This window comes from Atractosteus spatula, chromosome 4 (genome assembly GCF_055471065.1).
Source record: "Atractosteus spatula isolate fAtrSpa1 chromosome 4, fAtrSpa1.hap1, whole genome shotgun sequence".
NCBI lineage: Eukaryota > Metazoa > Chordata > Actinopteri > Semionotiformes > Lepisosteidae > Atractosteus > Atractosteus spatula.
The window spans coordinates 3,635,689-3,662,271 of record NC_142709.1 but is presented as its reverse complement, the minus strand read 5'-3'; the positions used below and the strand labels follow the sequence as shown (position 1 = coordinate 3,662,271).

Below are 26,583 nucleotides of genomic sequence, written 5' to 3'. Positions count from 1 at the left end.
TGAATACAACATCATAGCATAATCCCCCAAACCAGGAATTCCTACTTTAATTCCAATAACCAGGTGAGCTACAGTACAAGTGCAGTACTGTTTACAGTGACTATCCAAAGGGTTCCCTGGCGATTTCCATCTCCCCTCCACATTTATCACATCGATTTACATGCTATCATATCTGTGTCCACATTGTAATGAGGCCTGTAGGGCCATTCCTCCGACAGAAATTAGTCTAGTAAGGCACTGTATGTTGAAGCCGAAGCCCTGCCATGGCCACATGAAGCGGTGAAATGGTGCTTCACTGACTGACTGGTGTCCACTGTCAAGGTCCCAGTGCTTCTAGTGCTGGGATGAAAACATTGTCCTTTGATGCCTTATTATGACCCTTTCAGCCAAGACCATTAGAACACAGGCTTACAGCCTCGGAAGGGCAGTCAATAATGGACTGTAATGGCTTCTCTGTGCTCATCCCAGTACTACAGCCAGGCCTCTCTCTGCAGAACGGCATGCTCCACGAGCTCCACAAGCCCCACGAGCAGGACCGGGCTTACCTCTGGCACCCCCATCTTCCTGCAGGCGTCCAGGAAGTTCTCCACGTTCCTCCGGCACTTGGCCATGCTAAGCTTAGGCTGTGGATGGAACAGTTGCAAAGACGTATTTCAGAACACCGAGAAGCTACAGGAAAAGTCACTTTGTCAAAGGGGGAACTGCTGCATAAATACAAGTACGACTACAATGTGAAAGTCTATGTCGGGGAAGAAAAGTCATGCACGCAATGCGCCGGTCCTGGCCCAGAACAGTGTTGATTAGGAAGGGTTTCCGAACCCTGACGTACCACCGCTGGTGATGGGACATGAATGCTGGCGACCGATCGAGGGCGGATGTGGTTGACTAAGTGGCACAAGACCACGCCGTCCATCAGGGAGGCTCCCAGGTCCTCCGGTAAGACCACTTTCAGTCGGCTCTCGATGGCCTGGGAATCCAGCGCACAGCACGGGGCAGAGAGAGCACAGGGAAACAGCAGTCAGCCAAGTCGCTCAGCCTCCCCCAGGCCGTTCAGCCCCACTGCTGCACGACAGACTGAGCCAATGCAGCAGACAGCAGCGGTGTGGGACTGACACCGGCCTACACATCCCGGGGGACACAGGACTTCCGAAACACCCGTTTCTCTGCAAACTCAATCACAGCAGTGACAGTACACAGTACCACTTCCTCTATGAGTCCTAATAATGACACTCTACCGCAGCCTTCCCTCGCCAACCTCAGAACGTGCTCACACACCCCGGCCTCGCACTAGGCTCTTCCTCGCGCAAGCGTTCGAAAACGAAGCCACCCTCTCACATCTCCCAGCCCCACCAGTGCCCCTCCAAGACCAGCTAGGCGTCTAGCTGCAGACTTTTACAGCAGCGTGTGCACGAGGTGTCAGTGCCCTTGCTGTTTCATAGCGATAATTTAATTTCTTCTCAACATTCATTTTCAGCACTTTCATGTGTTGAGTGGCTGTACTGGTCGCTGTGAAGAGGGAGAAACCTGCGGGTTGTGTCAGCCCCTGACGAGTGGATCAGAGCCTGGGAACCTGAGCCCCTCTTTCCCACGTTGTCGAGTTTCTGCGAGCCCCAGTTTTGGCAGCCACAGAGGTTTCAGTAACCTAAGCCCTGAGGCTGTCGAGGGAAGACTGCAGCTCTTTTTGGCTTCTGTTCGGAGAGGCTGACTTTAACGCCTCCAATATCCCAAAATGAAGCTGCGGAAAGGGACCCCCTGTCCTGCTGGGCGGGCGTCACCTCACCTCCCTGAGCTGCCCCGTCAGCTCCAGCTCCTCCCTCATTTGTTCCATTTTCCGCCGGATCGTGAACTGGGGGTCCACGGATTCTAGGCTCTTGGGGGTCCTCAAGAAAACTGTTAGGAGGGAGAGGAAAACAGCAGCAGAATTAAAAGACGTCCCCATCAAAAGGCCTGGACGCGCGAATCCCCAAACCCGGACAATAAGAGCTTTCAAAAATCAAGCAGGGCAGGATTATTCTTTTGATCTTGCTTTAAGATCAACACCGAAGTCTTGTTCAGAAGCATACTACCTGTTACTCCCTTTTATGGACTAACATACAAAACAATGACCTGCCCACCCTCCCCACTGGGCTGGTGAGCTGTCACGCACAGTGTTTACTCGTTCAGCGCATCACCTCTCTTCTTGATGAGCTGTCAGATTTCACGGCATAAAATAAAAGACGCAAAACACAGCACAGCTTGAAAAGACAAATTAAGGGATTTGTTAGCTTACTTTTTGGAATCAAGCAGAAGCATTAGGGTTCTGCCGAGCACACAAACAAGCAAAAGACAGAGAAGAAACATCGTAGAAGCCTTGAGACTATTACAAAAAGTGCTTACAAAATCTAACAATCATCTTTCAGCTTCTGGTAAAACAGTAATACACAAACTACTTTAAAAAACTTACTTTATTTACCCAAACACAGTGCGGATTTATTTCAGTGCACGGTATTCATTGACTGTAAAGACACTGGAAAATGTGTTTTTTTGAGAGCTGCAACTGACGACAAAAAAAAATGATAATGCATGTGTAAGCCTGCTCAACTATTTACAGGAACTGAAACTTACACATCACAAAGATGAAATCCACAAGCCCTTTCATGAATCCTGAATTTACACTTTGGTCACAAGAGGGAGCCAGTGTACAGTGTATAGGTCATTACGACTATTCATTCTTGAATTAAAAATTCAGATGTCTCAAAGGAACAGAAACTATTAATTTCTCCTCTGAACAGTCTCCCTCAGATTAAAAGCAACATTTCTTAAAGAAAAGCAACTTAAGAAAGGATGAAAAAATTATCAAGAAGGACAAGGTTGATTGTGAGTGCTGTACATAAGAGGCAGGTTTACATGAATGAAAAACCAGACCAGGACCAATGCAATGAAACAAGCTCCTAATTTGAGTGAAGCTCCACTTCACACAGCACTGAATTTCTTTCTGGAAAAGCCACCACGTCTCTGCTCTGTAATGGGTTTTCTGTATATATCTTGTGAAAGAAACGGAGAAATGAGAATGATCATTGCAGTACCCCATGCATCATGGAAAATAAGAAAACCAGAATCTGAGCATCTGAAGCCTGTAGTTTAACAGTAAAACTTCAAAGGGCAGATCAGTCTCAGCAATTGCTTTTAATGTTTCATTAAATGAAAAATGTTGGCTCAGGTTAACAGCATGGAAAACTACAAGACACAATACAGTACTTTTCCACTCTGCCTCACCTACTTGATTAAGACTTGGAGTTAGGGAAATAATTCAGTCTGAGCTCTGAAACAACACTGTGTCAAATGCTGAACTTTTGCAATAACCCTAAGAAAGAGCCTTCTTTCAGAGACAAAGGTGTGCTCATTCCAAAGATCTGGGGCTGCCTCAGGAAAGTCAAGATAACCTACTGTTTCAAACAACGTCTTGTCACCGGAGGATGTTATACTTTCGCTTTCCTCCGATTAGGCATATCATACCACATACTGTAGCAACTAACTCTTTTCCTCTTGTTGTACAGTAAATAAAAGCAAGGCAGGTCTTCTCGAAACACTATGGCTCAAAAGTCCTAGAAAAGATTATTTCTAGAAATAGTTTAGTTTTGTATTCCCACACTTATTTTCCTAGTTAAACATTCCAGAGGAAAAAAAGTCACCCATTCTTAAAGTTTCCAAATGATCAGTTCTGACTTAGTTTTCATAGTCGAGTCGTGAAATCATTAAGTATGAACTCAACTGGGCAGGCCACCCAAATGATCCCTCCTTTATCTGAGATACCAGATAAACCAGATAAACACGACATGCTTGGCACTCCAGACATCTCAGTCTAGACATCAGGGGTTCCTACCCAGATCCAGATTAAAACCTACATGATTTTGACAGTCCCAGACTACAAGAGAGACATAAGAGAGACACAATCTGCCACACCAGAAAGCTCTTGATAACCCATGCCATATAAAACATCACTTAATCCACGAAACAATGCCACAGAGCTGTCCTGTCACAGCCAGCACAGAAGAACACTGAGATTTTTTATTCTAAATAACGCTCAACTCAAAAACCTTTAAGACATTTAGTAATATGAGCAGACTAAGTTTACGAGAGGAAACCAAACACGGCTCGGGGACAGTCTCTCATCATTGACTCAGATCTATCCTCCCCCTCTCTCAGATGCTTGGCTTTGTCCCGACATCAGAGAAGTAATCAGACGCTGAGAACTGGAAATTGCTCTCAACTGTCATCATACCTGTCAGCCACAGAACTGTGTCTCTCAGGGTTTCCATGGAAATGATTAGTGCAAGGTCACACATCCAGGTACTTTGTGAAACAAAGGCAAACACCCCTGTGACTGACTGCAAGGGCAAAACTAAACTGGAAAGGATCAAAAGAATGAATCCAGGTCCCATGACCCTGTGATACATTTTGGTGTTGATCTGGAATCTTACTAACAGACTGTCTGAGCCATTTACACTCTCCTAAAGAAAGAGTCCTGACTTCACCCAAGAACTCTGGATAACTCCCGGTAACATAAGGTAGATTTTGTTTTTTGAGGAGACAAATATCATTTAATTTTCAATATGCTCTGGTTTTGGACAAGCATGGAACATGTTACACTTTAAAGACCCCTTTTAACGTTCACTGGTCTTTACACATTGATGATTTTTTTAAGTAAAGAGTGAGAAAAAAACAGCTAAAGTAACAGAATGTCTCTGACTTCACCAGGACAACCGATTGCTGTTGAACAGAATTTCTAAACTATTCCGAGTTACACTAGCCTTATACAGCTGTTAATTGAAAGGCATAGTTATATAACAAGTCGTCAGAGAGATTTGTTGCTCTTTCATTTTTGCCAACGGAATCAGAGCAGAAGAATCTGTCAGCTAATTTTTTCCAGCCCAAGTGATTAAGGGATGTGTGTGGAGCACAGGTCAGCCTCTGGGGAATTCTGAATTTCCTCCAATGTAAATTACAAAGATTTGGATTACAAAGAAATGTTAGGGACAGTCGAAACTTTACACAAGAAAGGCTATGCTAGGCTATGGTGTGTAACATCTATTCATCCATTCTCTAACCACTTCATCCAATTCAGGGCTGCAGGAGACTCGGAGCCTATCCTGGCAAGCAACTGGCAAGGTACACCCTGACCATTGCATCACAGGGCAGAAGGACACAGACACATACATGCACACACTCACGCCAGGCCCAACTTTCCCAGAAGTTAATCAACCTGCCAACATGTTCCTGGACTGTGGCAGGAAACCAGAGTACACAGAGAAAATCAAGGAGAACATGCAAACTCCACACAGATAGTACCCCAGTTGTGGAATTGAATCCAGGACCCCTGAATCACAACGCCAGCAATACTAACCACTGTGCCACTGTGCTACCCTGGAGTAGTTTACTGGGCAGGCTCACCTGACATTTTAATTTGCACTTTTTCGGGTAGACTATCAGATACCCTTGATTAATCCTCATTTTGGACAGAGCCACACCAAGCTGGTGTTTACCGAATTAAAGTATTATGCTGAAAGTAATAACAGTAGAGTTACATTTACAGTATATGGACGAGTCAGAGAAAGCTCATCTAGCGCTCGGCTGCCTTCTGCCAGACAAGAGGACAGACGTCATCAGAGGTGAGCCTCATCCTGATGGGTAACAAGCTAAAAACAATGGGAGGTGTGTGGGCTTTACAAGCAGAACTGAGGATTCCCTGCTATCTCGCGCTTCATTCCTTATCACTGGACTGCAGGGCAACATGTACCACACCTGACATGTCACAAAGACGGACGAAAGAAAAAAACACGAAGGACACATCGTGAAAGAGAATATTTGCCAACACTAGGGCACTGTAAAAGCTACCAGAGCAGCCCGCCTTCGCATGCAAATGATGTGTCAGCTATGCTGCGGCGCACTGACAAAGCGGGCTGAATTGGTGCTTTCTGACGGGAGACTGCCATCGTGGAACACAGCCTCTGCCTGCCAGAGTCAAGGACAGAGCAGCGCGGTGGCATGACAGGGTACCAGGGTACCCTCGGTCATGTGGAAAAAGCAGCACACGGGTCAGCTGGCCTGACTCCTTAGAAACAGCACATTCCTGTCCAGGACGCTCCACGGAAACGGACAGCAAGGTCCCGGAAGGCCCGCCAGGAGTCAGCAGGCCCCCACATTTGGCTGCCCTTACAAGACTGTGCTGGGGGATGAAATATCGCAACATTTTTCCACGCCGTTTTGTTTTACTTTCTCTCCAGGGACCAAATGTAACTCACAGTGAAAACAAAGAAAGATAAACTCTACCGCAAAGGGACTGGAAAAACTGTCGACGCAGTTCTGTACCGCAGACTCAAGACGTTGCCTTGGACAGCTTGACCAGTCATAATGCTTCGTCACGCAAGGAGGGCGTCTCTGCCCTCGGAAAGCATGGGCAGCCTCTTCAGTCAGCCTTTTCACAAAATGCTCGTGTACGGTGATGACTTCAGAGACTGCTCACTGACTGAGGGCCGCAGGGCGGCTTAGTGGTTGGCACCGCTGCTTCACGGCGCTGGAGCCCTGGGTTCGATTCGTTCGGTGCTGTCAGCGTGGAGTTTGTATGTCCTCCCCGTGTTCGTGGAGGTTTCCTCTGGGTGAACACGGGGCGGACCCGAATGCCAACAGGTTCACTGGCATCTGTTAGAACGGCCCTGGTTGTGAACGTGTACGTGTCAGTGTTTGTGTCTGTGTCTGCTCTGTAACGGGCTGGCATCCCATCCAGGGTGTACCCTGCCTTGAGCCCACTGCTCGCCAGGATAGGCTGGGCTCCCCTGCTACCCTGTACTGGATGAGGCGGTCAGAAAATGGCTGGATGGGGTTGACCGAATTAAAGTATTACGCTCAAAGCAATAACAGCAGTGTCTCGCCCAAGATTCGACCCCATACCTGCCTTTCTGGATTCCAGATCTCAAACCACTACTCTACGATGCCACCCTAAATAAACCCCCTTTTATCCCCCGATAGACTCAAAATCCCTTTCTGAGGGCTTTTCAATGTGAAAACAACAATTTTATTCATACACACTAACGTCTTTGGTACGGGGCCAAAAACGACACTGAAAAGAACTGGAATCAGCCTTGACACAATAAATAAAGACCCGCGACCGCCCACCCGTAAGCAAGCCCTTGTCCTTTAAACAGCTGGCTCAGTCCAACACTTCTTCCTTTCCCAGAGGGTGAGATTTCAACCTTGGGCTTCATATCCAGGGGTTTACTGGGTCTTTACGCAGGTATTTATTTTCACTGACCATGCCCGTGTCCTGGAAAGACAAGGTGCTGCCACACAAGGTAACACTTTAATGATTCATGAGGAGATCATCTCCACTTGATGCAGGTGTTCTGTGTTATTGATTGCTTATCTTTGATGGGTGCATACGTGTGTATGCTGTGGGTAAGCTCTATAACCTGGAAAGCTCTGCAAGACTGGAAGGAACAGTCCCCATCACAAGATGTCTTGAAAAACCAGTGGAAAGAACAGTAAGGACACCTTCTATTCCGAAGCCAATGTCTGCTAATAGAAACAGACCAATTGCTAAAGCACTGTTTTGTGTGAGGGGCTGTAAAGTACAGAGATCATCAGTTCACTTCACTAAGATGATGCTGCCTTGCTACCCATCCATCCATTTTCCTTTTCTCTCAGTCAGCACTTTCTTCCGGTTATTTCCATTCGCAAACAGTGAGCGAACCGGACCTGTGCAGGTGAACAATGTATGCTGACAGTGTTAATGTTGCTTTGCATTGTGTACTTCGCACACTTTTACACATGACAGCCATCAGTAAAATAAATTACAGATGTATTTATAGGGCTATAGCCGGCATTCAAACCAGTGAGATGTGCAGGACAGTTTATGAACTGCAGTCCACAGAATAGGCTTGGACACCTCAGCCAAGGTTAACAAGAGGAATGTTTTTTATGGAAGAAAACAATTCTGTCTTCACCCTCACCACGAGTGTATATTCACACTTCGGGTTCCTCCATAATGGAGCAGAAACAGAAATATCCTTGAATCCTTGAGTTAATAATTAATAACAGTTCTTTGCATTATACAGCAGCTCTCACCCTAAATGATCCCTGAAGTGCTTTTACATACAGGAGAGGCCCCACTAACGTAAAAGATCAGGTAAGAATGAGAAAATACCTCACCAGCTGAACAACAGGAGAGCTGTAGGAAGTCCAGATTGTTCAAGCCCAGAGTGACATAAGGTGCTCATAGGGTCTTTCATGACCAAGAACTTCTTTTTAACACCTCGTCTAAAGGACGGCACCTCCAACAGGACAACGTCCCCAGCAGTCACCAGGCTGAGGCACTGGGTCAGAAACGGACATCCGGAGGGGAGAATCTCGCCTGCTGGTCCCCCAGGACCGCTTGTAGCGGCACTCTGTCTCTCTCTGCAGCTCTCCCATTCCAAACCCTGACCAGGAGGTCCCAGGAGCTCGGGCTGCTGCCTACTACCACAAGCTTTACAAAACCAGTGTCGAAATATATTCCAAGCCCTCTCTGCAACAGGTCGAAAATGTGTCCATCTTTGGGTTAAAAGTGGAGAGTGTATTGTCCTCCCAGAGATATTTCCTGAAACACCTACACTGAGTGAATGGGAAATGCCTAACTGCTGGGAACCAACACTCACAACAAATTTATATCTACAGCTGCTAGCTAACACAGGCCCTTCCTCCGCAGAGCTACTGCCCATATTGAGCAGCCCGTATCAGAGCACACTCTCTGCTGCAGTCAGGGACGCTCCTCAGAGACAGAGGGAAGAGGTGTACGAACCTTTGAAACTGCGGCTAACTTTTTCTGTCTGTAGCGGGAAACTAAATCAACCAGTCTTCTGCTAAACCAACCATTTGTGTCCTACAGTATGAGCATTCAGAAAACAACAGCACACACGTTGAAGCCGGGGTGAAGGGTCATTTAGCCTCATCTAGAGATGTGCTGATGTGCTACAGTAACTAACACCTGGTGAAGGAAGGGGTCTAGAGGTCATGCCAACCACATCTAGCTGAACCACAGAGCAGTGCTGGGATTGACTTCAGTAACTGGCGAGGCCTGAGTGCAGGGTGAGCTCTAAGATCACGGGTTCGAACCTTCTTCCTGTAACTAGCCTGCTGAGACTCGGATTCTCTAAGCGCTGGTCATCTGCAGGCACACAGTGCTGTCAGTGAGCTCTGAACCCCCAGTACGGGGCTGAGTTGCCTGTGATACGCGACAAGATGGTCATTCTCCCCTGCGTGCGGTCATGGGTTTTGGAAACAAAAACAATAATTTCATAATTGACTATTCTCAATCTTAAAAGGAACTTTTTTAAATGGAAGCATTGAGTCGCTATCCGAGACTCACTACGGAACACAGCCGCGAAAGGAAAGCTATTGGGAGAGCAGTATTGTTTTGAGTGAAGGTAAGACAAAAAGACAACAAAAAAAAATCCAGATAATCTGATCATCCGGCCTCCTACACTTACTGGGATTGCCGACAGCAGAATAAACAACCACGAGTCACGTTTCCCAAAAGAAATGAGCAGAAACCCAGAACGAACGTAGACACATATTTATAACAAACATTTGCTGAACGTCAGAAAAACCACCCCCGAGCCAGCAGCCCCGTGTCCTGCGCATGCTCACACCGACAGAGGAAGCTGACCCAGAAAGCTCTGTTCAAACTCAGCAGAAGCTAGAAGACGGGCCCGAGACAGCCCTGTGGCGCTGTTGGACCGGGCAGATTCCCGTGTAACGTGTTTTACAGCCCCACCTGAAATGTGACAGCTCGTACCCGCAACCCACAGGAAGAGCCAAAACACGGCCCAGCCGGCTCAGCCGCTGCCCCGCGCTCGCTCAGCTCTGACCGGGTACGACAGGAAGAGAACCTACCCCTGTTTTGCACGCCTCCTTCAGCTGGGGCAGTGAGGGTGCCTGTATCCCCTGTCAGGGCCTGTGTGGCGGGGCTGAAAGAGGAGGGGGGGGGGGAGGAGGGCTCTGGAGGAGCGGGGGGAGGCAGGGCAGGTCCATGTCCCAGAAGTGGGAAACCAGGAAATTAACACACACAAGAAAAGAGAAGGAGAAAAGGACCAGCAGCAGCAGTTGACACACACACACACACACACACGGGAGGCAGAAGGGGTGCAAGTCGTTGAGGGTGGCGTGAGGAGTCATGCAGCAATCGGAGGGGGGGGGGGGGTAACAGGGCAGAGAGGTACAGTGCCAAAGAAGTGCAACAGAAACATGGAGGATAATAAAAAAAATCCAATGTTAGTGCTTTTACATTTTGATTTCATGGCATGCAGTTAATGCTAGCTGTTAAAGCTACACAGGGAAAGACTAAACTCCTGCCTCTTGCTATTGTTACAACCAGTGGGACCGCGATGGAACAGCAGGTTGAGCAAGTTGTTTGCAGCACACTCCTTGAAACTGTACCCAGAGGCTTCAGGTCATTCACTGTGAGGAGGAAAGGGGCTGTCAAAAGACTCATGGCAGTAATTCTGGGATGCTGCAATTCTGTAGTTGTAATTCAGCTCTCAATGGGCTTGTCAGTTAGCTACAGAATCTGGCCTTATTAGCTTGAAGCACAACTCCCTTTTCAAGCCCAATGTCCAGTTTCGGATGTCTATCCTCATGGTGGTGTCTGACAATCCGCGGTGCAAGCTCAGTACATTGTGCGTGGGCTAAAAACTTGGTTTGTTTTCGGAAGGTCTTTTTCTTAAAAAAACAAAAAGTTCTAAATATCCAGTTAAGAGACAAGTTTATGGCATTAAGGATGGACTCTTCAGGACAGAAGACTCTGATTTGCAGAACCGCTCTGCCTCTTGAAAGTCTGAAGCAATCTGAGTACAGTTTTCTGTTTCATTAGCGTCTTAACCACTAAAACAAAACTGCTGCTGCCTAGGAGGGCCTGCACTGCTGGAGCGTCAAGCTTCCAGGCCAGCGGCTGAACGGCAGGTCTGGGCTTGTTCACAGCATCACACCGCACAGATGTCCTGTCTCTCAGCGGCAGGCTGCAAGATGTTTGTTTGCTCTAGATAAGCTCTGCAACACATGCCAATTGGCAGGAAAAGGAGTTTTTTTTTAATAAAAGAAGAGATTTTCTACAATGGATTTTTGTTTAAAAAAAAACCACAGCCCCCTGAAATGGTTTTCTTAACAGAATCTCTTCTGCTCCAGGCGCTTCTGTCCCATTTTGAGGTGATTAACGGCCCAAACTCAGTAAGTGATGAGTACAGGGAGGACAAGAGCTAGCCTAGGTTCTACTGACAGAAACCACAGGAGAGGAGAGCTGGAAATATGAAGCTTCTCGATAATCCAATGCATTCATCCCTATATCCAAACAGATTTCTACTGCTTTTCTTCCAAGATGTACCATCATATAACAGGCCCAGACATCATCCAGTCCTTCATGAGCATTCCCTCATCAGTACCAAGTGTGACAACTATCCTGTTTAATATCAGAGGACGTTATTACAGGCGCTTAACCGCAGTCTTCTCATACCTTCATCTGTGGAAATTGTGTTGGATCTCTCCATACAGACAGCACAGTCCTTCGTTAAGCAGTTTATTGCCGTGTGCTGTTATGTAAACAGTTTAGTACTATCTAAATTTTGTACAACCCATGATTGATATACTTTGTACCGAACACAGATTCACCTCTTGGCTCATCTAGGTGTCTGCAGACTGCTCTGCTGTTGCGATATGATTGTAGCAATATACCATGTCAGTGTATACGCAATATATCATCGCAATACAGTGCTCAATTGTGGTAACTGTGAGTGCAGGCTGCCCCCTTGAGGACACCCCCCAACCCCGGTCACAACTCAGGACTGCACCTACCTGACCGAGGCCTCAGCCCAAAAGGCGGAGAGTGAAATGAGGGAGAGGATGCACAGCTTCCCGATTCCCCCTGCACAGACCAGAACAAAAAGAAGGAAGTCAGCGTGAAAAACGAGAGCCCAGTAAAACCATCCCTTCAGAGAGCTTGACCAGGCTGCTCAATACAATCAGCAGAACGTCAGCAGAAAGGATATCCAGTCACAGCCTGTATCCACACTGATATCTACAATCGACTGACGCACATCACGGGGGTCCGCCATCATCTTCGTGAAATCATTATTTTAGTTTGATATGTACATATTTCATGTTTTTCAGTTCTTATCTTTGTTGAAAGTCATGCGATTTTTGATTGAGTGATTCTTTATCCTTTTTAAGCGTCATTTTTAGTATAGTTCTTTAGTTTTAGAGTCGGTAGCTGTAGTTGTAGAATACAAGGAATAGTTGTGTTTTGTTCTCATTTCTGATAGCTGTTTTCTGATTTTTTATAACAATAAAAATATTTTAAAATAATTATATCTATAATATATATTCCATATATAGTGCATTTATTTAACTTGTTTCTCTGAAGAAGATGGAAAAACAGAAAACATTAAGGAAAAGACAGTAGGTGTTCAAGCTACAACCAAGAACAAATACTGCTCCTGCTTCAGAAAGCGGCTGGATAAGATACTCAGAACACTTAGCTGCTGGAAATCATTGTCATCTCACACTTTTATATTCTTACAATAGGCTCTGAAGCAAAAGCATACGACAGAAATAAATGTTGTGATTGAGAAAAAGCTCTGAAATCACAGAGTCATTATTCTCGCCATATTTGTAATTGAATGGATCCATGCAGTGTCATGTCTACCAGCCCTCCTGCAGACACTGGCCGACTCGATACTACAGTGCACAGAGGCCATACCGGCCGTGCGATGATGTCCCAATGCCCTGTTAAGTGACTGTATATTTATGTTTTTATGTTTTTGTCAATAACCTGTGTTTTCTCTAAGTTTAAAAAGACTGATACATCTCTCTGCATTTTAGGCACTGTCTACAAAATGGACACATTTAAATGGACTCTGATAAACTGAATGCTTGAAGACTTCAAAACAAACTTTCCTGAGCTCTTCCTAATACATTTCCAGTGCAATAAGGTCCTTATCTTCAGTCTTATAAAAAAGCACTTCACAAAGTCAGTGTTTTATCTGGGTCGCTTTAAAGATATAATTGGCAGAACGAACAGAAAGGCATAGAAATAAAATGGAAGAAAAAGTGGGAAAAAATGAAGGCTTTATCAGGGACTTACCCCATCCCCACAATCCCTCCTCAGTTCACTCTGTGCTCCCTGTGCACTCAAGTCACTCTGCAGATAAAAAAACATCATTTTTTGTTCAGGTTGCACACACTACTTTTGTAGCTCTGTGTGGCCACTCTTGGCTGTGTGCCCCGTCTACAGCCTAAGTTATATTTCATAAAAGATCTGTTTACATTTTGATGTTCCAGATCAGTTTATTGTTGGATGCTTTTGAAAGTCTTGCCACAGAGATCACATTTATTCTTTGTCAAATGTTATTTTTGCTTTCACAGCTGTTCGGGCACTACAGGCATTTTCTTAGGCAACAGATATAAACTTCAAACTGTTACTGTTTCTACTGTGGGTCATCAGGAGTCTTTCTTGCATCAATCTGCTAACAGTTTTCCAAACCATTACAAAACACTTTCCTGAAACTATCTGTTTGGATCAAAAACAAACAAGATGGGAATGAGATCATTCAGTTATGTTCCATTGCACAATGCAAGACTTGAAACATGGTTAGGAAATTATTAAAAATAAGACTCACTGCTCCACATTAACATATTAGAGGCAAACCACAACCCACCTGATTAACATACAGCTATTGACAGAAGCCCATTGAAAATCAGGGAGTCTAGCTCTGGACCCACATTGCCGATGAACGGAGGCCCATTTTCATCTCTGATTGTTTCTCAGAGTCCATTACAAGCAGAGAATGTAACACAGAGACACAACAGGCAGAGGAAAGAGAAGTATCCTGTCCTGCTCCTCTGGCACAGTGAACAGAATGGAACGTCACGATGTAACAGCTACACACACACGAATGAGCGGAGACTGGAGCCTGGCACAGGGCAGTGCGCTGCGGCAGAAGGTGTTTTTACCTCAGTGAATTCGTTCGTTACCTGGCGTGACATTTGTCTCTCAAACTGCTGGCATGCAAGCTGGGCTTCAAGCCTGGCTTTCTCTAGAATCAACTCCCTCTTCTTCTGGAATTCAAGCCCTCCATCAGAACTTTCACTCTACAACATATCAAGCACCTTAGCATTCATCAGCTCTCCAAATGAGAACTAAATGACTCAGATTGTATTATCTAACAGCAGATGCATAAGGAAAAATGCCTGGAGAAAAAGATCACTAAGGGTTTTAATGCCTGAATTAGTTCCAGACAATACTGCAAGGGCCCAGCAAGCAAAGATAAGATATATTTACAAGAAATGCTCTGGTTTTTTTAAGAAGCCTGGCTTCATTTTCTCTTGTTATTTAAAGCAGTACACAGTTATGTATCTCTATAAGCTTCTGAAGATTTCAACACAGGGAAAGAGTCAAGAATTTTGTTCTGCAGATTGTGACTTCCATTACAAATCATACAACAGTTTAAGAAACTGTTATTCTGTGCCTTGTTTTGTCACTAATTCTAAAACTGCGATTTAGAACTAACTGCATTCCCTTCCTTTGACAAGGAAAGCTCTGTGAACTCCAGACTTATCCTGCTGTCAGCTCTGGCTCTTAACATGAATAGTGTCCTAACCCAGAAGAATCCAACACAAGATTAGGAACATGACAACACAGAATTAAGGACAGCACTTACTCATGTAAATACATATACAGTATAACACAACAAAGCAAAAAGCAAAAGCACTGAGACCACAGCAATGTAAACAAAGCCTGCCTCCAGAGTTTAATACTGAACTGCAATTTAATACTGTAGCAGGGTGAAGACAAACTGGACTGGGCACACATCTTCACGTGAGCAGGCCTGCCTAAACAAGAGAGCAGCCCACAGCTGTGGGATGGCTTACCTTCGGTGTGGTCGGCCCATCTGTGCCAGTCTGGCCGCTGTGGACAGGGAAACACAAGAAGGAGCACAGTCACTCCGCCTGCCAGCTGCATGTGGGAAGACTGATGGGCAAGCGTCTCAACAAGAGACAAGAAGACTTACTTGAGCACCGAGTCCTCCGACGAGACCGTGTCCACAGGGTAGAGGAGGACTTCGGCGCTGTCCGTGGGGCTCGTGTTCACTCTGGGAAACACATTGCGAGAGTGAAAATTCAACAGGACTGAGGCTGGACCCCTCGCAGACAGCCAGGACAGGACAGATGGAGTCCAAAGAGAAAGGTGTCATGTCAGTTTCTGTCATCGTTCCATCCTCGTTGTTTTACGCTGTATGTGACTTAACTTGTTGTTGTTGCTGCTGTTCTGTGTTTATGTTTTGATGTTTCCTAAATGTCTTGGTATCTGTTAAGAGCAGGTGGTTACAGGACCCTGTGCAGGTTAAAGGGCGGGGTGTGTATCGAGGCAAACGGGCTCCGAAGGACTAGAGACAAAAAGTGTGGCCGAGCAGGAGCAGGTCGAGGTCAAAGAGCCGGAAAGTCCTGAAGAGACAGAACAAACTTCGCGAGGGGGCAGTGAGCTCGAGATTGGAGGAACTCCTGGTACCGAGCACCGGTGCAGTGTGGGTGAAGGTTTAAATAGCGGAAGAAGAGGCGTGGTGAGATACAGTAATGAGGATCAACTAGTGAGCTGTTACAGTATCGCAGCATACATTCAAATAGTGCATGCACTGCACCTGTGCACATGACAAATAAACGGAACCGAACACTGTTCCTTTGATTGTAACATGATGTGATATATGCAGTTTGGGGCCTTTGTAAGGCTGTGCCTCAGACCACCATTATTTCTTCTCAGCTGGTCTAAATCAGCACTCATCATCAGACCTGTCCTATAAAACTAATTATTAAAAAAACTCTTTTCCCGCATTTCAAATGTATCCTAGAGCACAGCAAATGTGTCACAAAAGGCCTGAGTGGTGTTCTAACTCTAACCCTAGCTCGGGCACTTTTTTGGAAAGGCAGTTATTTCAGTGCTCTGAATATGAAAACAAATGAGCTAGTTTTGACAGTACAAAGTACAAATGTTGTGTTAATCTAATGTGAGGCTGCATGCTGTATCAAACAAACGCAGTATACCACTGCCTGTGCTGGCAAAAATAGCCACTGAATCTCTCTGACCTTTGTTGAGAGAAAAAGAAAGTTCAAAATGTCCACGAGCATTAAAAAACCAATACTGGAATTATACTTTGAGTACTTTTAGATAAGGCTCAAAAAACAATGAACATTTCAATATCGTGACTGAATATCTCAGTGGAGAGGTTTCAAGGAACTAACCTGTCAGGGTCTTGTAATAATTCCACTGCCTCCCTTAGTTGGTTGATCATTTCAATTTGAATCTCTTGATTACCTGTTGGCTTTGCCCTGCAAAAGAAAACCAGGCACTGAAGGCATTAAATTCAACTCAAGTCACCAAAACCAAAGGTTATCTTTCATTGTCAGTGGTTCCTTTCACAGATTTCGAATGCATGAATTGTAATTCATTCTTTTTTTTTTAAACAGACTGACAGCCATTCATTTCTTTCAAAGCTTGCTAATTTGGTTGACCATTTGACTTTCAAATGGCTGCCTGCTTTTAAACACCACAGGCTCCACTCATTCTGATCCTGCACGTGTTTCAGGGGGTGTATTTTGTGCATGATTAGTGCTTTGTACTGTAGGAAGTTTGGAAGTGGAACTCGGGTATTCTGAACTTTTTAATAGAAAATGGGATTTTAAACACAAAAGAGGCCCTCACATTTGTTCCATTGTCCAGCTTGTGTCTTCTTCTATTCTGAGCGGCTCATCAAACTCTGCAGCTCTACCCTGTCAGAGAGCAGAAGACATCATAGCACAGTATAACCCTGGACTGCACACGATCAGTCTTTACTCCTTTACAACCACAATTCTAAAGTCAGCTGCATCCTCTAGTGCCTTGACGCCCTGAGAAGGGCTTATAAAGAGGGCTGTCCAGCTACAGTGCATTCCCAGCTCTTCACACACACTGATGTACACTGACGTCTACAGTGTCCAAACTACAAGAGAAAAAAAGCAGGATCAAATACATTTAGGGAAATGTGGGAAGTTGCACAGAGGGCTTATCTCAAGTCAGGATTTTAATACAGTCGAGTTAAGTCAACACAAGGCTTGTTTAATGAAAGCCCTGAAGCTTCTTTAAAGAAATGGTTCTAGCAACACAGTCAGGTCAGGTTGAGACTCATTTTGTGCTGGTCTTGTTTTGAAAATCTGCAGCTGAGAATAGTGGAGTCAGCACTCTTCTTTATTGCAGAAGAAGCCATGCACTCATCTCATGTTTGTAGCTAGAGGTCACACCCAGGCAGCCTTTTCTAGTTCATGTTCAATTGTCTTACAGTTAACACTTTCATCTTAGACCACAGCTTATGTAAGTAAACAACAGACATCACATTTAGACAGCTTTAGAACCAGTTTAACACCATGATATCTAAAAATATACAGTAACCTCCAGATTTCTTCATAGCCCAGCTATATGAATAAAACTGTCAGCTAACAGAATGAGTTACAGATAGGATAATATGTCTTGCTTAAAGACAAAAAAGACACTAGCTTAAATTCAAAACATGCCATACTGAATTACTGTACACTATAGTCTTAATAGCACTGCACAAAACAAAATTGTATTTGTAATAGTTCATTTAATAAAGAATATACAAGGGTATTGTATATCACATATGTATTTAAGATATAGCTTTTGGTGTATGAATGGCCTAACCTCAACAGTTTCATCCAGATTTCACATCAAATATGAATTTATAAGTGATTTATTTATACAACAGAAAGCTTATCCTATCTTAATTCAGAAGCCACACAATGATTAACATTAGTCCACTGCATTATAGGCAATGTAAATCTTTCACTAATTCTTATTTTTTCACCCCCCTATATAGAACTCTTACAATGGTGGCAGGTCTGCAAGGAGCACTATGTGGTGAACCAGAGTGAAAGAATAGTGATGACTTGCCTTTATGTAGCTTTCGAACTGTGTACTCAAGCCAGAATCTCTGTACGCTGGCTTGTCCTGTAGCACTTCAGTGTTATTGTTTTCAATCAGTTTCACACAGTCCTGGTCAGAATCCACTATACAAAAATAGGAAGAGGAAAAAACAAAGCATTTAAAAACGAATCTGGCCTTGAACAAATACTAATCATTGTTTTCTTCAGGTGTTTAAGTGGAACACACCATATATGATAGCAAATATTTATCTTGTTTACTAAGGTGAAGTCTTCTCACAGGCCTTGGTGTTGTACAATAGTACAGTACGTAAGATCTAGAAGATTAAGCAGTTAAAGTACCGTACATGACCTTGAAATCTTTGAGAGAATATTATTCCTGGCCTAGAAAAAATGCAAAAAAAAAAAACCCCGATTCTATTCCCATTTGAGACTTCAAGGGACCTAATTTAAGAACTGAAACTGATGGTGTGGAGTGCAGTCACACAGATAATTAAATTACTGTATCAGAAAGGATAAAGGATGGAAGATGAAGACAGAATTTACAGCAGCTCCTGTGTTTGTGACCTGGCCAGTTTTGTGTGGGGTAAGAATTCACAAAACTCCTGATGTCCTGTGTCCTGAGCTCTTGTGATATTTATGCCATATAGCCTTCAGCTCAGTGTGTTACTGTAATGTAAGACTGACCTGAACTGCTTAAGACAGGAAGACAGGCTTTAGGTTAAGTCTACTTCAAGAGCATACTGTAAGTGTCTACAACAGACGACAGAGTCAGAAAATGAGCTGAGATTGTACTTCACTAATCAGACCCACTGCTGTCTTTTTTCATGATAGCTACAGTATGATTCAGTGATCATACTGATCAAGTATGCTGTTCAGAAGCAGCTGTGCAGGGCAGCAACACAGCCCCAGAGCAAGTGGGGAATTTACAGTTTAAATTCATATGATGTATACTGTATATACATGAACACACACTGTATTTGCTGGTGGTCATATTCATATTAACTATTATCACTCTCGGCAAATAGGTTGTAATGTCATAATCACTATGAGAAGCACTGAAGCTCTGTAAAGCTCTGTCAAACTGTTTTGGTTTTTACTTCATTGCTATTCATTGCTCTGCTGTATCTTTGGCACTTGTACAATATTGGTATTTACAAAACCAGCAAATACGAATGGTGACAAACAAGAAGAGGCCCAATGATTTTAAAGTCTTCCCAAATCTTAATCTGAACCTAAGCCTGTCTTTTCGCAGAAGTAAACTGAACTGTTATATCAGAGTATTAGCACTTCCACTGACTCACTATCACTGCAAAAAACCCGGACACTGTGTGCTGTGTAACTATTCTCAGCTGTCCAACAAAACATGTTCACATTTTTCTGCATTTCATAGAAGCGCAGAGCCTAATACCCAAGGACACGCTGCACAAGTACAGTACTGGCCTTCCCTGCAGGGCATGCCTTTTGTGCACCTGTCTTACGCTGAGAACCTGAGCTCAATGGAGTCGGCGTGTCACACTACAGCACGCTTGAACAAGTCCTTGCAAGCGAGAGATACTGATCTGTACCTTTCAGTGCGCTGATCTGCTCACTAGAGTCCTCTTTACTCAGGCCCTCCTCCTCCGTTATGTGAGACATCGGGACGTTCAGGCTCAGACTGTCCTCGTCTGATGGCTGAAACAAGACCAGGCTCCTTGTGTGAGTGGCTGGCCATGCCAGAGAGCGCGTTTTGCTTGACAAAATCCACATTCTAAACACATCCAAAGCAAAGAGGCACCCTAGTTCCGTAAAATGCATATCCCCCCCCACCTCTGACATTATAACTGTAAACAGTGAAACGAGCAGATTTGGACCTATCAGGCCATGACTGGAAGGCAGATGCTGTGCCAGATAGTTTGCAGGAATTCCAGAGGGGAAGAAAGTTACTGAAAGAGAGGAAGCCATCCTGCCCGCCCAGCAGGATGGACATGAGGCAATTCCATCCTTAACTGAAAACAAAAACCATAAAATCTGTCAAAACCATATCTCCAGTAACCACATTTCTGACAGATATTCGCTTCAGCTACTGAACAACGATCAAAGAAGTGTATGTGTAGTACTAAACTCAATCCAAGTTCTCTGCGCTCTCTTATAGCTCAATAATAAACAGGACTTTCCCCTCCTGTCCTCTCCTCGACAGAGGGCAATGAGAATAGCAAACTCTAAGCTCTGTCTGGAGCAGTCAAGCGTACAGGACACGAGCCTCTCTGTCGAAGATAATTTGATGATACCCAACATCTATAAATAATAAAACCTCAAATGGTATGTTACAGGAAACAGATGAAATGATCGCCAAAAATTGATGAAAATCACTTACTGACAAAAACAGGGTCTCTATAAACTTGACGGGGGTTGGTTAATCGTAAGGGCAGGTGACAAAAATTCAACATTTTGCCATGGAATTAACATGCAGGTTCCTCGCAGCACTTTCACCACGTATCGATTACTTACAGAGTTGCTTTACTACAAAAAGACTCTGAAGAGGGACGAAACCCAGCAGAGCTGCTTGGCTTTTACTTCAAAGCAAAGGTTTTTCATTTTACAGTCAAACAACCACGTTACGAATCAGTTAATTCCCTTATGCCTACTCAGTTATTTCAAGGCTGACCGGTTAAAACACTCAGCTGCAGCGAGCTTCATAAATCTGAATGCCCGCTGAGTCTGGAGATCTACCCTACATCCCTTTGATCTGCAGAAATGATGAACAATAGTGTCTGGAGAAAGCACAAGGAAAGGTGGGATACGCAGGTGCTTGCTCATATACTGTACTGTATACCCACAAATCTTCACAGAACAGAAGCTTAGGTGACCTCATTCTGTTGGTGAGCCGCAAAGTCATTAAATATACCAGAATAAAGAAAAGCTCACTTCCAGGCCATCCTATGTGAATAATATCCTACCCTTCCCATCTTTGATAAGAATGGCTGGTTTTGTTATTCTTTCAGACATTCTGTTAGTGTTATACAGTTTAATAGTCTATCACAAAGCAAGCAAAAGACACCCTTTTATTGATGTGAAAGTTTAACCACCTTAATGAAGCATGGAACTGATCCTGTGAGACTCTAGCTACAGTAGCACTAGAAGCCCCCAGGAAGGGATCAATCATCTCTCATTCCCTCCCTCCCTGTGTCCGCTCTGGGAAACCTGTACCCTGATGCTGCACCCGATAAACCAAAACAGAAGCTATTTTATCTGCTCTGAATATGCAGAACCAGCCACATTATATAGACCACAGAAGAAAAAAACAGTAAATATTAGCGTTGATAACCAGCTGTGTTTCGTTAGCTGAACATATGTAGTAACTGCACAATTTAAATCTGTGTAGTATGAAAAGCAGCTGTGTCACCATTGTTATTTTTAGAGCTTAGAAACTTTAATTGCAAAATGTGGCGAAAACCAATGGGTTTCTATAAGTTAATTTCCTCACATATAGCACAACATACCAGTAGTCATCAACTACATCCTAATATTTATTCTACTGTTTATTCAGACTACACTAACTACAGCAATACACCACATATTTACATAAAAACTGTCATGGTTAATATGCAGAACACATACGCTGACCCAGAAGACATTCTGAAAGGCCTACCTCTGTGGCGGACAGGCGCTTATCTCCATTATCACTTCCAACTCCGGAATCGGTGTCCTGTTTCTTATTCTGATCAATATCTTCAATGCTAGGGGGACGAGAAGTGAGAAGTGGAAGACGTACACATCACGTCAGGCAGTGAACTACAGAAATCCAGGAAGGAGAGAGGCAAAGGCTGGGCAAGGAGCTGCTAATCGCAATGCAAGAGCAGAACTGAATATCGCTCCAATCACAAAATTAGAACCCTCATAATAGTCTTCTGCCTCGTGTGCTCACTTCAAAGAGTCGAGCGCCTGTGCTGGGTCTCCAGAGAGGTGAGCCGTAATACCCTCTGGCACGAAATCTGCTTTTTGAATTAAAAATTAAAAGTGGATAAAATAACTGACAGAAAACTGTACTGAGGGATGGCTGCAGCGAAAAGCTGTTCCTTAAAGAGGGGTTCCAACAAAACCTTCCTTCAGACCTTGCTTACAACAATGTATGGAGGAAAGGCCATGAGAAACAGTCTGTTCCTAAGCCGGGGTCAGATTGCATCAGGGGCTACTGGTCTATACAGCTGTGGAGCCCAACTACGGTCCTCAATGCCCGCTGTCCAGAGGGTATTATAGGCCTCTTTAAACCTCTAGCTTCTTAAGAACAGGCTTCGGCTTGTCCAATTAAAAAGTAATGAGTTTAGTTAGGTAATGATGACTCAGGCGGAAAAAAAACTGGAAACAGTCAGGCCCTTCAGGAGCAGAGTTGTGCCCTCCTGCTATACAGGGTGTCAGAATGTAGCTGTAATAATAATAATTTCTTACACTTTACAGGTCATGGGGATCCCCTCCACCACCACCAGTGTGCAGCCCCACCTGGATGATGCACCAGTACACTCCCCACACACCAGCTCTCAGTGGGGAGGAGAGCAGAGTGATGAAGCCAGTTCAGAGATGGGGATTGTGCCCAGAGCAGGGCTTCCCCATCCTGTCGCTGCTGAGGCCTCCAGACCTCATTTCAGCTGAGCTTAATTACGTAATTGAAGCCTTAATTGAACCAACAAGCTGTCTGACGGGAACATTAACAAGTTTTTCCATTTTCCATTCAGCCTTTTTCTAACCACTTCATCCAATTTAGGGTTTTACCAATTTTAGTTCCACTTAGAAGTTTCGAATATTATGTTATGCATGAAATGCGATAGTGAAAAGGCAGCATGTTTTTCCCCAGCATGTTATAGAGCTGAAAACAGTCCTATTGTTGAGTAAATTAAGGGTCCATTGTGTGTGCTCCTCCAGCAACTGGGATCCCTGGCCCAGGTGACACCCAGATTCTGTCACAAGAAATAGGTCTCAAGTAAACCATTCAAGACAAATCATCCCAGTCAAAAAAGACTAGAGCAGCTGTACCAACTTAAAATAAAGATTATGACAATTTGAGACGGAGCCAATTTTAAGACCACAAAGACGGCTAATACGTTATCACTCCTGCATAAAGATGACAACACATCAGCTTCATTTAAATGAAATATTCAAAAACAACAACAGATACATATAAAGTAGCATGGGAAACTGTGGAAGAGCATCACTTAAGGGTTTAAAAATAGCTGTTGCACTCTTGTGTGCTCTAGATCCACTGACTGACTTTACAGTCTAGATCATTTAAAACATCAGACAAATAAAAACGCACTTATGTCTACTGTTGGAAAACAGTTTATTTTGGGACACTCCCATGATGTAGAGTTTAAATCCTCAAAGGAAAAAAGATAAACCTTTGGAATTTAGTGGCTTTCAGACCCATGCAGTAGGCATATGTAAGAAATACTAAAGCCAGGCAATGTTACTGCACTTCCTCACTGCAGCACCAGTTTAGTTGGTAATAAGAAAAAAAAACTAAAAGCAAGAGAAAGAAATCTTACATGCTTAGCAGGAGACATTCTAAAATATGCACGGTCTTATAATGGCAGTGTTCATCATAAAACCGCTTACAACCTTGCTACACAGTTCTCTAGCTGTATGGCAGCTCACTGTGAGCTGAACTGAGCACACAGGAAACAGTATTCTGTGTGTGAGACTGCCCAGAGTCGGGAAAAGGCTGCAGCCTAGAAATTGACAGGTGCAATCCAAACACACTTGGTGATGGTGTTCCGAAACTATATACAGTACATATACATTTCTTGCAAAATAATTTGGACTACCAGAATAAAACTCTCCTTCTCAGCAATCTATGCATCTTTCCTTCTAAAAATATTGGAGCTAAACTAGGATGTTAACAATTTAATGAAGAACATCAGCCTTTCTTCACCAGAAACAGGGGTTACATTCCTATAACCCAGAGAAAAGGCAAAAGCGTGACATATAAATACTATGGAATATGGAAAACAGGGCTAAATTGCCACAATCTGTGCTACACACATCACTGGTTAACATAACCATTTGCAGATAAGCAATCTGCACTAGCAGATTACATACTATATATTTAATATATTAACTATACAAACACAATATTACGAATATAACATCATGAATTATAATTTAAGATATAAAAGTAATAAAATATGTTGGAATTCAATTATTCCAGCACAAATAATAAATAGCAAAAGAAGTGAATATAGTAAAGGCAGCACTGAAATCACAAATGCACACTGAAAAACAGTCCGCTGCACGCCTAGCTGGATGGAGAAATGCATGGTGCACCAGGCAAGATGACAGCGCTGAATCACGAGGAGGCATGCACTTTTTAAAAGCTCCTGAGGGCACAACTGTGCACAAAAAAGGGTTTCACGCACTTGGGAAGACCGGCACCCAGTATGAGCAAGTTCTGAGGTTAGCACACCTGCAGTTAGCAAAGAAGGGCTTATAGACCTTAGGTCTTCAGAAACTGGTGAGTTATAACAGTTCAGGTTCTCCTCCATTTCTGGCTGTGTTGTACACTTGCAAAATTCCCTCGTCAGTAATGATTTGCAAAATGTAAATAGACGCCAGGTGCCGTTGTTGAGCAGGCTATGGGGAGTACAACAATTCGACTGCACACCGATGCAAGGGCAAGTCATTCCAGATTTCACCCAAATCAAACTAATAGTGTTGTTACCTACAATGGCTTTGTGTTGTGTGTTTGTGTTATTATATATAACAATATTTGTTTTGTAGTTTGTCTGCCTTGTTTATCACTCTGCTATCTCACTGTGTCTGGGAACACAGATATCTATGCTGCCACTTCCCAATATTTTACTTTTAAACTCTGCTTGCAAGAACAAGCTGGTCTCAGGAGCTGATCTTCCATTTTTTCCACATTGTAATTTGTTGGCACTGCCTAGCCTTTAATAACTTTTGTAACAGTATTTTGTGTAGAGTGGCAGTCTCAGTACTCATTTTCCTTTGCTTCGCTATGCCTAGCTGAAGACAAATAAAAAGCATCTTGGATTTAATTTAATTTAAATGACAAAACATGTTTTTTTCTGAAAAAGTTGCAGGGAGCAATCCTGCAAAAAAACGAACTTTAAAGTATCTGAAGAGTCTGCAGTAACCAACCAGAGAGGTACAGTACATTCAGAGAGGGCCACGATTCCAGCACCAGCGCAGCAGAAGCTTGGCGGCTCGAAGTTTGAAATCTTCGGGGTATCCACTCACCTGCCAGCGGCCGGCTGAGACAGACTGAGCCTCTCCATCGCGGGCAGGTACAGCGAATCTGAGGTCTTCTCCATCCTGCAGGCCTGGATGGTCAGGTATTTGAATATATGCACCTTCCCTTTGATGCAGATCTACGAAACATCAGATACCGGATGTGTCTGACAGCTGAGCTCAGGCCCTTAAAAGAGGCCTACAGTTCTTTTCTCTGGGACGATGGGACTGTGTTAGAATTGCACATGTTCACTTATTTTGTCTGAAGCCTCCACACTGGTAGTGTTGGGCTCTGTATTCTACTGCTCTTTGAGTTTGAGAGCTGATGTGCTGTGGCCATCAAGTCTCTGTCTTACACAGTACAGTTTTCTAATGTGTTACAGTTTGAAATACTCTGTTCCATAGTTTTGAGCATATTGTATCCTTTATAAAATTGAATACTGTACATTTGTGCTGGTAGGTTGTGATCTTCGCAAGACTTACGTGATTGGTTTATCATGATTTACTATGGTTTGCATCATATTTTCAGCCTCTCTGTGATTTTACACTATACCACAGTAGATTTAATTATTAATCACCATACTATTTTTGCACTGTTCCCCGAATTACCTTGCACTGTTTTTGTCCTGTTATATTTTCTCCGTTTGTGGATTTTGCACAGATTTGATTGTTATTGTTATTGTGTTAGTCTATCGTCTTATCTTCTGTCCTATTTATATACTGCACCTGAGTGACTAATGAGAAACACTTTTCATTATACTATGCACCTGTGTAAGTATAATGACAATAAAGTTTAATTGAATTGAATCCATTCCATGGACTGCGGTACTATTCTGCTTCAATTTATTGGCCAAAACGTTGTGTCTCTTTTCTGTTCCTTTCGGAATGAAATAAACCTTTACCTGGTCCTGTGCAGCCTACACATACTGACGCAGCTCCCTACTTGAACTAATTCAATTTATGTCTATATCCCAGCACAATACCAGCAAAAAAATATATAAAATAAAAATATAAAATATTTTAGTTAAAAATAATTTAGTTCATACACTATCCCTGGGTCTCCAGTTTGTTTCAATGTGCTGTCGCATGCTATCCCATAACACAGTGTTTCTCTTCCACCCCATGACACACCTCCACCACTGTCAGACTCTGCCCAACGGCACGTTATTATTCATACTGCAGATAAAACTCATTTCAGAGTTTGCCTTAAAGTGCGCAGTTGCTTTTTCCAGGCAGGATCCAGCGACAGTGGAACTGGGAACTCTTGCTCAGTCGTTCTCTAATCAGGCCTCCATTTTTATTTTTTGTGTCCATAAATCTTTGAACACTTTACAGTAACTATCACCACGCGTGACTCCCACAATGTGCCGCACT

The 26,583-nt window shown here is 43.7% G+C and overlaps 1 protein-coding gene across 3 annotated transcripts in view; it reads right to left on the bottom strand.

The window, feature by feature from the left end:
- The window catches only part of lrch1 (leucine-rich repeats and calponin homology (CH) domain containing 1), an 82,688-nt gene that overhangs the window by 8,541 nt on the left and 47,564 nt on the right, over window positions 1-26,583 (bottom strand). Inside the window, exons 6-20 of one of the 3 annotated variants that reach the window (XM_088913053.1) lie at window positions 25,219-25,349; window positions 21,620-21,707; window positions 19,557-19,662; window positions 17,999-18,114; window positions 16,757-16,824; window positions 16,297-16,383; window positions 15,072-15,152; window positions 14,932-14,968; window positions 14,035-14,151; window positions 13,145-13,201; window positions 11,857-11,926; window positions 9,907-10,011; window positions 1,781-1,890; window positions 830-967; window positions 546-623 (exon numbers count right to left, since the gene is read on the bottom strand). In XM_088913053.1, coding sequence (XP_088769179.1) covers window positions 546-623; window positions 830-967; window positions 1,781-1,890; window positions 9,907-10,011; window positions 11,857-11,926; window positions 13,145-13,201; window positions 14,035-14,151; window positions 14,932-14,968; window positions 15,072-15,152; window positions 16,297-16,383; window positions 16,757-16,824; window positions 17,999-18,114; window positions 19,557-19,662; window positions 21,620-21,707; window positions 25,219-25,349 — 1,389 coding nt within the window. The remainder of the gene's footprint in view (window positions 1-545; window positions 624-829; window positions 968-1,780; window positions 1,891-9,906; window positions 10,012-11,856; window positions 11,927-13,144; window positions 13,202-14,034; window positions 14,152-14,931; window positions 14,969-15,071; window positions 15,153-16,296; window positions 16,384-16,756; window positions 16,825-17,998; window positions 18,115-19,556; window positions 19,663-21,619; window positions 21,708-25,218; window positions 25,350-26,583) is intronic. The other 2 variants (XM_088913051.1, XM_088913052.1) reach the window with 2 other exon arrangements.